The sequence below is a fragment of the Gymnodraco acuticeps genome, unplaced genomic scaffold, assembly GCF_902827175.1.
Source record: "Gymnodraco acuticeps unplaced genomic scaffold, fGymAcu1.1, whole genome shotgun sequence".
In the NCBI taxonomy this organism is placed as follows: Eukaryota; Metazoa; Chordata; class Actinopteri; order Perciformes; family Bathydraconidae; genus Gymnodraco; species Gymnodraco acuticeps.
This window is the reverse complement of record NW_022990304.1, coordinates 494,901-509,668: the sequence shown is the minus strand read 5'-3', so window position 1 is coordinate 509,668 and position 14,768 is coordinate 494,901. Positions and strand designations below refer to the sequence as shown.

The 14,768-nt window shown below is 40.9% G+C and overlaps 2 protein-coding genes across 2 annotated transcripts in view; one reads left to right on the top strand and one right to left on the bottom strand.

Moving 5' to 3' along the window:
• Window positions 1-6,328, top strand: part of zgc:163121 (uncharacterized protein LOC100038790 homolog) — a 31,230-nt gene extending 24,902 nt beyond the window's left edge. The window contains exons 12-16 of the mRNA XM_034222702.1: window positions 2,090-2,168; window positions 2,567-2,716; window positions 4,649-4,756; window positions 5,775-5,864; window positions 5,958-6,328. Of these exons, the coding sequence (XP_034078593.1) occupies window positions 2,090-2,168; window positions 2,567-2,716; window positions 4,649-4,756; window positions 5,775-5,864; window positions 5,958-6,131 (601 nt within the window). The 3' untranslated portion in view covers window positions 6,132-6,328. The remainder of the gene's footprint in view (window positions 1-2,089; window positions 2,169-2,566; window positions 2,717-4,648; window positions 4,757-5,774; window positions 5,865-5,957) is intronic.
• A 3,971-nt stretch (window positions 6,329-10,299) lies between these two features.
• Window positions 10,300-14,721, bottom strand: LOC117550310. The gene is made up of 4 exons (XM_034222685.1): window positions 13,741-14,721; window positions 13,558-13,659; window positions 10,935-10,991; window positions 10,300-10,428 (listed from the first exon to the last, which is right to left on the bottom strand). The coding sequence occupies exons 1-4, from the start codon at window positions 14,456-14,458 to the stop codon at window positions 10,400-10,402; spliced, it is 906 nt and encodes a 301-aa protein (XP_034078576.1). The 5' UTR covers window positions 14,459-14,721; the 3' UTR covers window positions 10,300-10,399.
• Window positions 14,722-14,768: the final 47 nt, after the last annotated feature.

The following is a 14,768-nucleotide window of genomic DNA, read 5'->3' as shown; positions in this document are numbered from 1 at the left end:
GAAAACAGAATCATATAAGTACATCAGGTTTCATAGAGCTAAAACATTTCAAGTGCTACTCAACTGGCTTTAGAAAAGCCAGTCCTTTATTAGTATAAAAGTGCTTCGTTAATAGTTCTATCGCTCGAAGTGGAGTCGAAAGAGATGAGTTTTCAGTTTGCGCCGGAAGATGTGCAAGCTATCTGCCGTCCTGATGTCAATGGGGAGCTCATTCCACCATCTTGGAGCCAGGACAGCAAACCCACGTGTTTTTGCTGATGGGAACTTGGGTCCCCCTCGCAGCGAGGGCGCAGCGAGTCGTTTGGCTGATGCAGAGCGTAGTGCACGTGCTGGGGTGTACGGTTTAACCATGTCCTGGATGTAGGAAGGGCCAGATCCATTCGCAGCATGGTAAGCAAGTACCAGTGTCTTGAAGTGGATTGTAGCAGTTACCGGAAGCCAGTGAAGGGAGCGGAGGAGCGGAGTGGTGTGGGAGAATTTAGGAAGGTTGAAGACCAGACGAGCCGCTGCATTCTGGATGAGCTGCAGAGGTCGGATGGCACATGCAGGTAGACCAGCCAGGAGGGAGTTGCAGTAGTCTAGGCGTGAGATGACGAGAGCCTGGACCAGAAGCTGAGTCGCTTTCTGAGTTAGCTGGGGACGTATCTTCCTGATGTTGTAAAGCGTGTATCTGTAGCAACGGGTTGTAGCAGCGATGTTTGCAGTGAAGGACAGGTTGTTATCTAGGGTCACACCCAGATTCCTTGCAGTCTGAGTCGGGGAAACAACTGAGGTGCCGATGTTGATTGTTAGGTCAAGAGTGGGACAATCTTTTCCCGGAAGGAAGAGCAGCTCAGTCTTGTCAAGGTTGAGTTTGAGGTGATGAGCAGACATCCACTGAGAGATGTCAGCTAGACAAGCAGAGATGCGTGCGACGACCTGGGTCTCTGAGCGGGGAAAGGACAGAATTAATTGGGTGTCGTCAGCGTAGCAGTGGTAAGAAAAACCATGCGGGCTAATGACTGATCCGAGCGAGTTTGAGTACAGGGAGAAGAGGAGGGGACCAAGAACAGAGCCCTGAGGGACCCCCGTAGTTAATTGACAAGGGTCGGACTCAGACCCTCTCCAAGTCACCCTGTAGGTACGGTCTTTCAGGTATGAGGTGAGGAGGGAAAGTGCAGAGCCTGAAACTCCAAGTTTTTGGAGAGTGCGAAGGAGGATCTGATGATTCACCGTGTCGAATGCAGCAGACAGGTCCAAAAGGATGATGACAGAGGAGAGGGATGCAGTTTTGCCAGTGTGCAGTTCCTCCGTGACAGCAATGAGAGCAGTTTCAGACTTGTTTTAGCAACCACAGCACACACAAGTTATTATGTTTATAAAAGCAATTCACTGTGAAAGGGCACCAACAATAATGCTCAGCCTTGGAGCCTCAGGGGGATAAATGTTTATAGGAGGGGCTAATGAATGTTGACCCAACAACAACAACATGTAGCAACATGTTAGCAACATGTTAGCAACCGCTGTTCCACATAAGCTCTGCACTTTTAGCAGTGGGGTATTTACTGACGTATTTTATGTCGTAGAACAAAACTTTAAAATCGATTTCACTTTATTTAGGAATCTAACCAAAAACACATTTAAAAAAACGTTGCCTTCAGGAGGTTGGAACTGGTAGTGGTAAAATGCTAACCTTTCCCCCGGTTTTGCACAAATAGACTGTATGGTGAGCTTTCTGTAGAGGTGGTTGTTTGTCCCCTCTTGTTGTAATACACTTTGTTTATGCATTTCATTTGTGAAAATGAACATCATTTGGTGTGTTTTCATTGTTTTACAACCTGCATTTCAATAATGTAACTGTAGCATATTAGCCTCACATTGTTGAATCTTGTTTTTCTGTAGCCTACTACTACATGTTGTTGTTGTTGGGTCAACATTCATTAGCCCCTCCTATAAACATTTATCCCCCTGAGGCTCCAAGGCTGAGCATTATTGTTGGTGCCCTTTCACAGTGAATTGCTTTTATAAACATAATAACTTGTGTGTGCTGTGGTTGCTAAAACAAGTCTGATAGTTGGTCCAATTTACATTTGAAGTGATTGTTTTCCAGAGCCTGGTCCGTCACCTGGAATCCTCACAAGATGATGGGTGTCCCTCTGCAGTGCTCCGTCATACTGATCAAGAAGAGGGTAAGACATAATGCTGTACCCTTTAATTGAAGTGTACATAAAACATCACAATCTTTGAGGCTATCAACTGAATGTTTTTAGCCATGCTGACATGGCTTGTTGGTGTGTGTATCTGTCCAAAACTCTCTTCTTCAAAACTATTAGATGCATTGGACATTTGTACAGATATTTAGGATGCCTTCAGAATGAATACTAAGAACCATGGCGCCACTATGAGAGTGAAATTGGTGGTCCAGGGTAAACAATTGGGTTCATTCATCGTCTTTGTCAACTTTGGTGAAATGTTTTATGTAAAATGTCTTAAAAATATATCCTAAACAGCTGGTGTGGCTGTTGACTGTTAATCTTGTTCTGCAAACAGGGTTTTTTTAAAAATACTATTTTGTGTTCCTCCTCAGGGTCTCTTACAGGGGTGTAATGAGATTGGGGCCACTTACCTCTTCCAGACGGACAAACACTACGATGTGAACTACGACACCGGAGATAAGAGCATCCAGTGTGGCCGACATCAGGACGTCTTCAAGCTTTGGCTCATGTGGAAGGCAAAGGTATTCCTGTGCAATACGAGAGTGACTCATGTGAAGACTGCATCTGATTTTCTCTTGATGATGGGGACTTCCTTTTCGATGGGAATCCTTTTCTTTTTGTCCTTATCTTTATTAGATAAAATATGCACAAATGTATTTGAACGATTAGTTGGACAACCAGTGAAGCAGTGATGACGTAGTGTATTTTTCTAAGCTGCTTTACAAGTTAGCATCACAAGGGCTCAAACGACAAAAAGCAATGGGATTCTTTCAATGGGAAAGTTGAAGAAAATAATTATGATTAGTTTTGTTCAGCAGGATAATCTCCACACAGTGGTAGAATAAGTACTTAGATCCTTTACTTAAGTAAAAGTAGTAATCCTTTGGTCTAAAAATACTCCATTACATACCCATTATGCACTGTTTTGAAAGTATTATATTACTATAGAATTTAAAATTCTTATTTTAATTTCTTACAATTACATGTAAGAACATTTAAATGTTGTAGTACGTTAATATTAAGACAATTTTAGATTTATTTTTAATATATTGATAGTAACGTACTGCATTATATCCAATACAAATGTCCTGTGTTGTATATGTGAACAGTAGCTGGTAACTATAAGTGGTAATTAAATGTAGTGGAGTCAAAAGTACAACAAATGTTCCAAAATGTAAGGGAGAAGAAGTATATAGTAGCATTAAATGGACAAGTAAAGTACCACAAGTAAAGTACTTAAGTATAGTGCTTGAGTAAGTGTACTTAGTTTCTTCCCACCACTGCTGCCCCATGTTAACACCACTTTGTGATATTTGAAGCATAAATGCAATTGACAAAATTAGGGATAGTTAAAGGTTCCATGTCATGGCCATTTCTACTGATCATAAATCCATTGTTGAGGTCTACTAAATACATTTACATTGTTCAACGTTCCAAAATCATATTGGTTTCTCATACAGCATCTCTGTATAGTATATTCACTCTCTGTCCTAAACGCTTGTTGGAGCTCCTGCCCCCCCCCCCCCCCCCTCCCTGTGAGCCCAGTGGCCGTCTGCGAGACAGCGAGACACAGCGAAACCCAGCCCGAACACACACACACACCCGCAGCCTGGCTGGGAGTTTGTGTGTGTGCCCAGGCTGAGTTCCGCGGTGTCACCAGTGAGCCAGCTCACGGTGTCCCGCTCCTCGCAGCAGCGAGCCTCGCAACGTCCCGCCGAGTGTGTGTGTGTGACGAAGTCCGCGGATTGGTCCAAATGTTACGGCTCCGCGGACGTAACGTCACTATACCCGAAATACGTCACTATACCCAAGAAGTAAACATTGGAATAAGAGAAATGTCCAACGAGGCGTTCTGGGGCAGCACAGACAGGTCTTCTCTGTGTTAGAGTTTTACTCGCTACAGGGTGTACATTGAGGGTTTGTGACTCTGCAGACCGTTTACATGCAGAAAAACCTTCATAACACAAGGGGACGGGTGATAACCAGAAAAGCATGACATGGGACCTTTAAGTAAGGATATAAACAGACGTCACCAACGCTAAGCTAAAGGTGGCTAATATGTGGCGTGATGACTTTTACCAGTGTCTTTTAGTCACTTGTTAGCATCACTGTTTATAGTGATTCTACACCCACTGTAGAAGCTTCAGACATTCACCAGTGGGGATTCACTGACATATTTCATATAGAATAAAACGAGAGACAACTCCATTCAGTACCAGAGAGACAACGAGCTATACATTTTCATTGGATGATTCTGTACTGTGAAGTTTTACTGTGAGCATTGACTGATATAGAGAAATGCAGTTTGGTGTGTCTGTGTCCCCTGGGTGACATAACACTTTCATTCATTATTTTGCGTGCTTGTTAATTTTAAATCTTTTTAAAACACTTTGATAAGATGACTACTGCTGTTTAACTTTCTATGTCGCTGTCTGTGTCTCTCACTCGCTCAGGGCTCCCAGGGATTTGGATCTCAGGTCAACAAATGCTTAGAGAATGCAGAATATCTGTACGAGCAGCTGCAGAGGAGGACTGACTTTGAACTGGTCTTCAAACACAAAGTAAGGCTGTTTTTTTATGTGGTAATGAAATATATTCATCTAATGAGTTTTTGTACAGGAAACATTCACAATTTCGGTTGCCAAATGTGTCAGTTTTAAAATACATCAAGACATCTGATTTTAAGCCAGGATTTCAATTCTAGGTTACATACACTAATTGTTTTGCCAGGCTTTAGATTCAGACAACTATCGTAGACAGATACATTTTCTGTTGCATTTAAATCTCCTGCACTTACCATCCAAAGAATATTGCCAGGCATTATTGTGTTTTTGGTTGGTCCTTTGAAATAGGGAGTACCTTCAGTGCTAATACTAATATCCCCAAGATGCACTACTGACAGCAAAAACAAGTTGTTGCTGCCTGTAGCCATCAAACCATTTAAAGAGGCCCTATTTTGCTTTTTGCGGTTTTCCCTTTCCTGTAATATTCTGTAGGTTTCGGTGCATCTTGGTCTGCCAAGGCTAACAGGCAATAGGAGAAGAGAGCTTTTTGAACCATAAACCATTGAAACATGTCACAGTAGAGACACAAAATACACAGATGAACCTGAAAATGAGCATAAAATGGCCCTTTAACTCTGATTGCAGTCACTAGGATTTACTTCACTATAAGCAGCATCCCTTGTAAACTCTTCACTTCAGCTTTAATTATCCAATTATGAATACTAATTCACCACTTTATATATTGTTACATACATGTTATATATTGTATTACAATGTGCACGTTTGAACTTTGACTTCTTATGTTTTTAAAAGTATTTGTATTTGATTTTGTATTAGACATTTCACTTCAAATTGTTATGTGATATATTTTATTCATTTAATTTGATTTCGTACTGTACATACACAAACTTATTTTGAAATCCATATTTTTTAATGTATCTTTCATGTATTGCATCCTAACAAAACCCCAATTCTCCTGAGACATTTAGAATATTCTAATTCAAATTTTGAAGAAGATTTATCCCTGTAAATCCCCTCTCAACTCTCACTGGATATCTGCTCTCCTCTCTGACAGCCGGAGCACAGTAACGTGTGTTTCTGGTACCTCCCCCCCAGCCTGAGGGGCCTGCAGCCTGGCCCTGACAGAGACATGAGGCTCCATCAGGTCAGTACAGGAGCCCAGCGGCCCCTCCCTCAGTAAGGATCAGGCCCCACTGCTTCCTTTTATGATTTCAAAATGCTTCATACGTCTCTGCAGGTGGCTCCTCTGATCAAAGGCAGGATGATGGAGAAGGGCTCTCTTCTGATTGGCTATCAGCCGTTGGGTGACAAAGTCAACTTCTTCAGGTGTGTGTTCTCCAACCCGGCCACACAACGGGAGGACATCGACTTCCTGCTGGAGGAGATCGCCCAGTTGGGAGAAGATTTATGATCTGTGACGTGATTATTGGATCAGCATTTCTCTCCGGTTTTCATTTTGAAGGAAATGAGTGCACCATTGTTTTACTGTGCCATTCACATTGCATCCACACTTTCTATAAGCCTTTCTACTTTTGGTGTTCTTACAGCGTTAAAGTGAGGAGGTTTGAAACTGTACACTATTTATTCAAATAGATTTTCTTTATGGATATTTTAAGGTAGCTTCTAGCTTCATGTCGAACACTGACAGTAAGTCAACATTTTCCAGAGGATTTTTTTAAATCACCAGGTAACGCTAAAAAGATAACATTTATATTGTATGACAAAGTGTTAATTTAATATCCCTGGTTAGCTATAGCTACTTGCTAACGGTTTAGCTTACCCGTGCGATTCAAAGTAACGTCAACGTAGCTGTAATTTATGCTTTGCTTACATGAAAAAATAAATAATAATAATTCCTTTTACTTGGAAGTTTACTGACATTTACATACCTTGTTTACCTGGCGCAAGTGGGGGCTCTGGGGTTGTTGTATGAGCCACCTGTCAGCCAATAAGACACGTTTATTTCCATGCAACTCTCTGGTGATTGGTCTGGTGTCTTGCCTCTGTTGCATTCACTGAACTGAAAAAATGCAGAGGTGGAATAAGTATAGCATTCAAAGTTGAACTTAAGTAGAAGAACAAAAGTATTAGCACCAACTTATACTTTAAGTACCAAAAGCAAAGTACTCATCATGCAGTTTGGCACAAATAAGAACCATATAGTTTATTATTCATGTATTAATGTGTTCATAATTTAATGTTGCACTTAAATGGTAAAAGTGGGGTTAATGGTAATGATGTTATACACACTGGCTTATCTTAAAGGTGGGGTAGGTAAGTTTGAGAAACCGGCTCGAGATACACTTGTTATATTCCATGGAATGCTCTTAACATCCGATAGCAATGAATATCTTAAGTGCTTTGACAAAAAATCCATAAAAAAATGTCATCTGTGGAAGCCGTAATACTGTAAAAAGTCTAAAATCCGTTTAGCCGGGTCGGCTAAACGGATTGGATTGCCGCCCTGTCTGTCAGCCTTCCATCTCGTGCACGCACAAATGTATCTCGTGCCCTCATTGGGCGTGCCGTCATTGGGCGTGCATTGCAGCAGTACTTCAATGACTCGCCAGCAACAGGCGGCCACTTTCACCAGTCTGCTGACGTCATGTGCGCGTTCATGTGTGTTGGAGGAGGTGCTCTGTAAGGAAGTCTGAAGGAAGGGGCGGATTCTTTTCGGCTGTGTACTTTCAAATTGTAGTGCACTCGAGCCGGTTTCTGAAACTTACCTACCCCACCTTTAACTATCTTAACTTATGATAATGTATTAGCTAATTTATATTTTGTATTATAATCCAACTATGCAAATCAAATAGTTACAAAATTTGAAATAAATGTGAGTAAAACATTTGCCTACAAAATGTAGTGGAGTAAAAGTATAAAGTAGTAGAACATTCTAAAATACAGTACTCATTGTATATTTTTGTATAATGACAATAAAGGCTTTCTATTCTATTCTCTCATTTTATTTTCAGTACAGCACTTGTGTAAATTGTGTTGGTGAGATTCCACCTAATGGCAAAATGAAGGTCATATCAGTGATCCCCACTACATCTGTATACATGTCACATTGAGATGTATATTAAAATAGGCCTACAATAAAGTGTAGGGAGGCCCATGTTAAAACAAACATTAATGTTGCATACAATATCAAGCTACAGTTGCAAAGAGATCAAACACATGCTAGTGTCATGGCAGATTCCTTATTACAGCGCGTTTCTCGCTTATTTATTAAGGTAACACAGGTCAGAGAGGCTCCATTGCCTCTTCCGCAATTATCAGCAGATGTACCCACGTTAAGTACATTTACCCAATGTCAGAGGAAGTACAAAGGCGCTGATTAGATTATAATAGTTTGTTAGTTAATGTAAGGAACATTATGTGGTCATGTCCAAACATATATATAGTTTGTTCGTTGGATAATTCATATCCTGCAAGACTCCTAAAGACGTCATGAATATTAACATATCTATCTCTGCCACGTATGTTTCAAGTGTATGTTCGTGTGTGTTTTACGTGTATAAACCACAAGAGATCTTTCTAGTCTGGGGGGCATTTCCACAATTGGCTGCTGTGGCAGAAGGTGAGGTACTCCAATATTATTATTGTTGTTGCGCAACTGAATAATGATTCATCTCAACCATATCTGTGTTTGTATTTTATTGATCTCTCCGTTTTAACATTTAAAGTTGGTGAGCCATAAATTGCACTAACATTAGCATGAGGATTCATTGGGAACCGTGAGAATATCACATATAACGTATAAATAGACAGATTTATCTTTTGAAAGATAGGGCCAGTCCTCCTTTATTGACATATGCATTCTGGGTAGAGTAACTACAATTGACCAGAGTACACTAAGCACTATAGGCTACATCAGGGGTGCCCAACCAGTCAATCGCGATCGACCGGTCGATCGCGGGAAGATTCCAAGTCGATCACGAGATGTGTCTAAAAATAGAACAATATTCTGTTTTATCGTTAATGTCCTATAACATAATCTTCCCGTGCCAGAATAATGCACATGAACGCACCAAAGCTTTGTGATTGGCCGGCGTGACCCCATGTGTCGGGGCGTGGCTGGTGGGCAGTGGGCACTATTTCGCTGACATTGTCCGTGTCAACCATAGGTGTCAACAGGAGTGACAGTCTGCACACAATTATGCAGCAATTATGGCAGAAGCAAAAAAGCCCAAAATATATAATTTTCACTCCGAGTGGGAGGATGATTATTTTTGTATCTATTCCAATTCAAAGTACATCTGTCTCATCTGCAATGCGAGCGTGGCTTTATCGAAGAAGGGTAATTTAGGAGCGGCATTTCAAAACAGTGCACAAATGCTACGAGATGGAATTCCCTCCTAATTCTGCCCTACGCTCCAAAAGGGGAGGGGCCTGAAAGGACAGCTAAATGCACAGCAGTCCATTTTCACCAGGCCCAACAACAAGAGCAAGGCTGCTACCAGAGCATCTTATCGGGTCTGTCACGTTCTTGCGAAACACATGAAGTCTTTCAAAGACGGCGAAGTTGTGAAAGAAGCATTCCTGGAGGCTGCCGACGCGCTTTTGGGGACAGTAAAAACAGAAGCATTTCTACAGGTTTTTGATATAATAAAAACTCAAGTTAGATACCGTTATTAATCAGATTTAAGTTTTAGTTTGTTTGAACTTATTCATTTTAATTATTGTACAAAATGGTATAAGAATGCAAACTTAAATTGATTATAGTCTATTATCAATTCAGGTTAAGAAACTAGTGTTGCTTGCATCCTATTTTAAAGGCATTTCTTTTTATAATCTACTAAAATGCTACAAAAAAGGGTTTGATTCTATTCATGTTGTCTTTTTTATTGCACTTTGGCAGCAGATTCCTGAGTAGCTTCAGATCCGAGTTGTCTTATTAGTAAGCCTCATTTTAATGGCAAAGAAAGGGTTCAGAGTATTTTCTTTTTCCCTGAGTCATGTGGCAGCACTGTTCAATGTTTCTTGAAAACATTACCCACTGTAGTGACGTGTGAATAAACTCCAACTCTGTATCAACAACACTGCTGTGTAACTTCAGTTAAATACTTGTGTAGATTAGAAAGAGGTAAGATAAAGGATCTGCAGTATTTTATGAAGTATTAATCGTGCAAAGGTCAGTTTTATACAAGTAGAAGTGTGTATTTATACCTGGTAGTAGGCTTTCAGTAATGGCTTCGCCTCTCTATTTGGACTGGTAGATCTCGGTAGACTGGCAACTTTAAAAGTAGCTCTCGGTTCAAAAAAGGTTGGGCACCCCTGGGCTACATAAATAAAGATAACCTTCCACTTAAACGGGAGAATAAAAAACAGACAAACACAAGTGTATAAACAATAAAAGCCCCATTGGAGCGGCAGCCACACTCCTTACAGTCTGGGCCCCCAGGGGTCTCGTTTGTCCAAACCTGCCTGGTTTTATTCCACTCTGAATGTGTAGCTAGCGCCCTGAGGTGTGAGCATGATTCCTAACCGACATGTTCCCAGGGAATCCCAAAAGTTTAGATACCTTAAACTGAGTTTGGAAAAAACAAATGGGAGAGACAGTGAACATTAAAATATGAAAAACATTTATTGAAAAATATGACATTACATTTGTAATTATAAATACATTTTAATATTACATTTGTTTAAAAACAAGAGTTGTTGAAGAGAATGCAGTGCTCAGTACGGTGGATTACGTCCATTTCCACCTGGAAGAAGAAACGCATGTTATTAGGCCAAAGGAAGTCCGATTTGTCACCAATACATCATGCAAGTCAGTTGGTCCAAGGTCAGGAAATAGATTTTGCACACAAGTCATAATGCCAAGTGATAAGATTTATTTTGTTCTCAATTGAAAGAATACATACAGCAACACCTCTAATTCATTTTTTCCTTCAACACATGGTACAGGTGGAGGGGTTAAGTTGCCCTTGACTGCCAACGAAAGCTTTATTTGCGCCCTCTGGTGGAAAGAATTAGGATGTGGCCATAATGCCGACTCCAAAATTGATTCAAATGGTAGAGTTTTAATATATTAACAATTTGGCAGGAGACAAAGGCAAGTGTAATCCCCAATTTAAAGTTTAAAAGAGGTAATCAGATTACTGGTAAAAAAAAATATATATATATTTGGACAACAATATATTTTAGAATAAATATATTAGAGATAGAGGTACTGCCTGCAATTTGATAATATTATTTTTACATTTCTCACCTTGGTGTTTCCCAGGTTTGCCATAGTATCCACTGTAGGCCTCATGCTGGCTGCCGCCTGTAAAAAAAAAGAGACATTTTAAAAAAGGGCCTGAAAATGTGTCCAATCAGCTTTGTGTCCTACATCACACCATGTTCTGCTCAAATCTGAACAGTTGTTGGGACTACCATTAACATGTTGATTTGTTTGGTAAACAAAATAATGTAATACTGGGTCAATTAATGTTGTCAAGCCAACAGTCCTGAATTTAAAAGTTAAAGCTGAAAATTCTGTTTTGCAGATTTTCTGGGTTAGTTTCAGAAAAACTCTTTGACTTTTATCAATACAAAATTAGACCCCAAGCCTGTATTGCAGGTCTCAGGCTCGAAAATGACATTTCCAGAACGAATGATCATAATTACACTTCTAAAAAGGGGAAAATTAATAATCTTTTTTCTCAAAGTAATGATAAACCTGTGAGTTGGATGTAGAAAAGTCAGAATCAATATAGATGTTTTTTTATTTTAAAGAAAATTCAGATTGAACACAGTACAAAACTGTAAATTATAGTGTCCGTCCAACATTTTTTTTACTTATAAGTGAAAACTACCCTTGGATGATGAGTTAGTACTAAAACCTTTAGGAATCCAAAGTACTACATATAATAAGTACCCTGTATCAAGATTGCTGCAAAACAAGTGACATTTGACCTTTTTAGAGATGTTTAGCAAAAAAAACTCAACCTCTGGGGTGATTTGGGTGGACATGGGCGTTTTTGCCGTTTCTATGGAACCCATTGGTCGATTTTGGTGATTGACATCTCTTTTAAACCGTTGGGGCCAATATAATCGAAGGGGAATTCCCACATACACACCAACGTTACCAAATAAAAAGTGGGGGCTTCGCGCATGCTGTTTGCCATAAACCGAAACCTCTCTCACGCTCTGAAATATAGGTTTATTGCTGATGGATTATCAAAAATAATTTCAAAGTGACACAGACACATTGGATTAACCCAGTGGTTCTCAAACTTTTTCTGTCAGGCCCCCCCTTTGGAGAAAAAAAAAAGTCGGGTCCCCCCCAACACAAATAGTCAGGCTCAGTGGCGGCGCGAAAGATTTATTTTGGGGGTACTGTGGGGTAGCTTGACGTTTCATACAGGGTGCTCAAACATTTAGGGTTTCCCATTAATGTACCGGGCACTACAGTGGAATGTTCTACTGCAACACTCCCCACGCAAATACACAGTGTACCCGCAACTGTTGCAATGAAGGCTCGATATCAGCTCATGGCATATAGGTGTAAGCAGGGGTAAAGTGCTATTTTTATAGGTGGTGTGTGGACCGCACATAGGGGGGTCCGGGGGCAAGCTCCCCCGGGAAGATTTATTTTTAAATATTGAAGTTAAAAGCATCAATCTGGTGCACTTTGAGAGCAAAATGAAGAGATCTACAGTATGGATACATCTCTCAACACAGAACTGTAAACAGATTTACTATTTCTTTATGGATATTTTACAAATCACTCCCCTTTTAAACGTTATACATTTTGTAATGTCATATAGTATTTCATAATTTATTTATATTAATGGTGACCAAAACGTTTGAGACCCACTGAGATAACACTGAGAGTCCTTTAGCTCACTGAGTCTCTCAGTCTGACAGGAGTGGACTCTCCTCCACTTTGTTGTTGAAAAAACTCCTTATATCCGTTAGCGTAGCTCGCTAGCACCAGAAGCTAACATCAACGATCTCCGGTACGCTCTCTCTCTCGCGCAAACACACAAAATGGCTCGTTCCACACACACACACAGAGCCGAGCTTTAATGAAACACAGACGTAATAGTACTGTAGTGTATCATATTATTTTCGAATCAATACTTTTTCAAAATATGATTTAAAAAAAAAATCTTTTTAATTTTTTTTTTTTTTTTAATAACCATTTTTTCTCCTGGTCTCTCGCCCCCCCTGTCATGCCTCTGCGCCCCCCACTTTGAGAACCACTGGATTAACCTATGGATTAACTTCAGCAGCGTTTTTATCGTTTTAATGCCATTGAAGACCACTTTTGACCAGACAACAACGAAGGTGAGACAATATTGCCGTTTTTGCTGCTTGGATGTGCAGTTACGATAAGTAAGTGTTATACCGTGTTTTCTGTGCACACGCCGTTAGCATTTTTTCGCTGGTGGCTAATTCAGAGGCTCAGCGTTAGTTTTGTGGGGTTTTTTGCAAAAAAGAAAAAAAAAAGATCAGTTAGCTGAGTTTCTTCCCGTTACATGGATATGAAACATTCATTGTTTATTAAATCTTAAGAAGCCCTCGGACACTGTTGCTTGCAGATGTTGTGGTTTCGGCCCCTTCGGCTGGTCCGTGGGGTTTAGAGGTTCAAGAACGCGTCCAAAGCCCTGCATTACTTTACGTTGGGATGGATGATTAAACTCTTTCATGCGTTTCTTTTCCGATGCTGTTCAATCAACAGAACATTCTATGGTTAAAAAAATAATGGCTGACATTTCCTAAAATGGGCAGGGTCCAGAATCACACAGAAAGTGTCAACATTTTAGACGAGTCATTTGAGTCCAGTTCAGTGTTTTCCAACCTGAAGATGCTGTATTGGCTAAATCAATTTTTAGACACCTTACCTTGACCCCTGGGCTTCCTGTAGCCTTGTTTCCTCTGGTTCTTCTGGGTTTGTCCCCTCATGATTGGTCCTTCTCCTTGTCTATAGTTCCCATTCTTATTTTCTACAAGACAAGCAAGCTAGTTACAGCACCATGGTCATTTTCAGGATCATTTAATTATGGTCAAATCAAAAAGAAGATCACCAGAATATGTAAAAGGCTGATTCCCGTTTGGTCCCATGCTGCACCTTCTTTCTTCACAGGCACACTTGTGCTCCTGGAACTCATTACACTGGACTCCAAAGTCCACCTTCGATGGAGACACTTCTGCCGTCTTCTGATCAGCCATCGGGACGCCCAGCTGCTCTTTTCCAAGCAGACTAACTTCTTCGTTCCCAAGTGCTCCATCTTCCACCTCGATGCCCGCTCCATTTTGTAGATTCAGCTTTCTTGCGCACGTCTTCCCAATAGAGTTCAAGTTCAGACTCTCTTCCTGCTGAGGAGGGCTGGTTCTTTTCTCCTGCAGCTGCTTATTTAAAATGTCCTGGTTTGGGCTTCGATTAGCCTCAGGTTCAGAAGACCTATTTTTGTCCTCTTTAGTGGGGGAAGATTTGACAATGGGGTTGTCGTTCTCGGCTTGCTCCACGATCACATCGGCTGCCAACAGGTCGTCACGCTGTAACCACTCCTTGGTGGGGATGAAGGGGGCCAGAGACTCCACGGACCAAATGGACTCGTTCCAGGTTCTCTTCAGGTAGGAGCTATTATTTATAGAGGGAATGATTTGTGTAATGTCTTCAAGCGGATTTGTCTCGATGCTATATTCTTGCTCATTGTCAGGGAGCTTATGGGATGAGGATTGTAGGAGTTCATCTGCGTCTGGAAGACAATCTTGTTGTGAGGAGCTACACACAGGAACCATACCATCTTGAGAGTCAACAGACCACACGTTACAATGAGCGTTCCTGCATGGGGCAACATTCTCCTGACCCACACTCTCTTTTTGGCTCTTCTCAGTGTCCAGGGTTGCTCGGATACATGACTGGATGGCTGTCGTTCCTGTAGGTCGGAGGACGTTAAAGCCATGTTTGTTACTGGTCTCTTTAACCGGGAGGTCTTTTTCATTACTGTTGTGTAACGCGTCCTTCTCAACTTCAGCAGAGTTTTGTTTTTGGGAGCTTGAGCTCGAGGACGAAGGAGAGTTTATTGCGGTTCCACTACCCGAATCTGCA

Excerpts from the sequence above, each read along its gene's own strand:
- LOC117550310 (XM_034222685.1), bottom strand. The coding sequence starts at position 14,458 with ATGGTTCCTGTGTGTAGCTCCTCACAACAAGATTGTCTTCCAGACGCA. Across the intron at positions 10,992-13,557 it reads CAGGAAGCCCAGGGGTCAAG|GCGGCAGCCAGCATGAGGCC; the intron begins GTAAGGTGTCTA and ends TTTTTTTTACAG. Across the intron at positions 10,429-10,934 it reads CAAACCTGGGAAACACCAAG|GTGGAAATGGACGTAATCCA; the intron begins GTGAGAAATGTA and ends TTCTTCTTCCAG.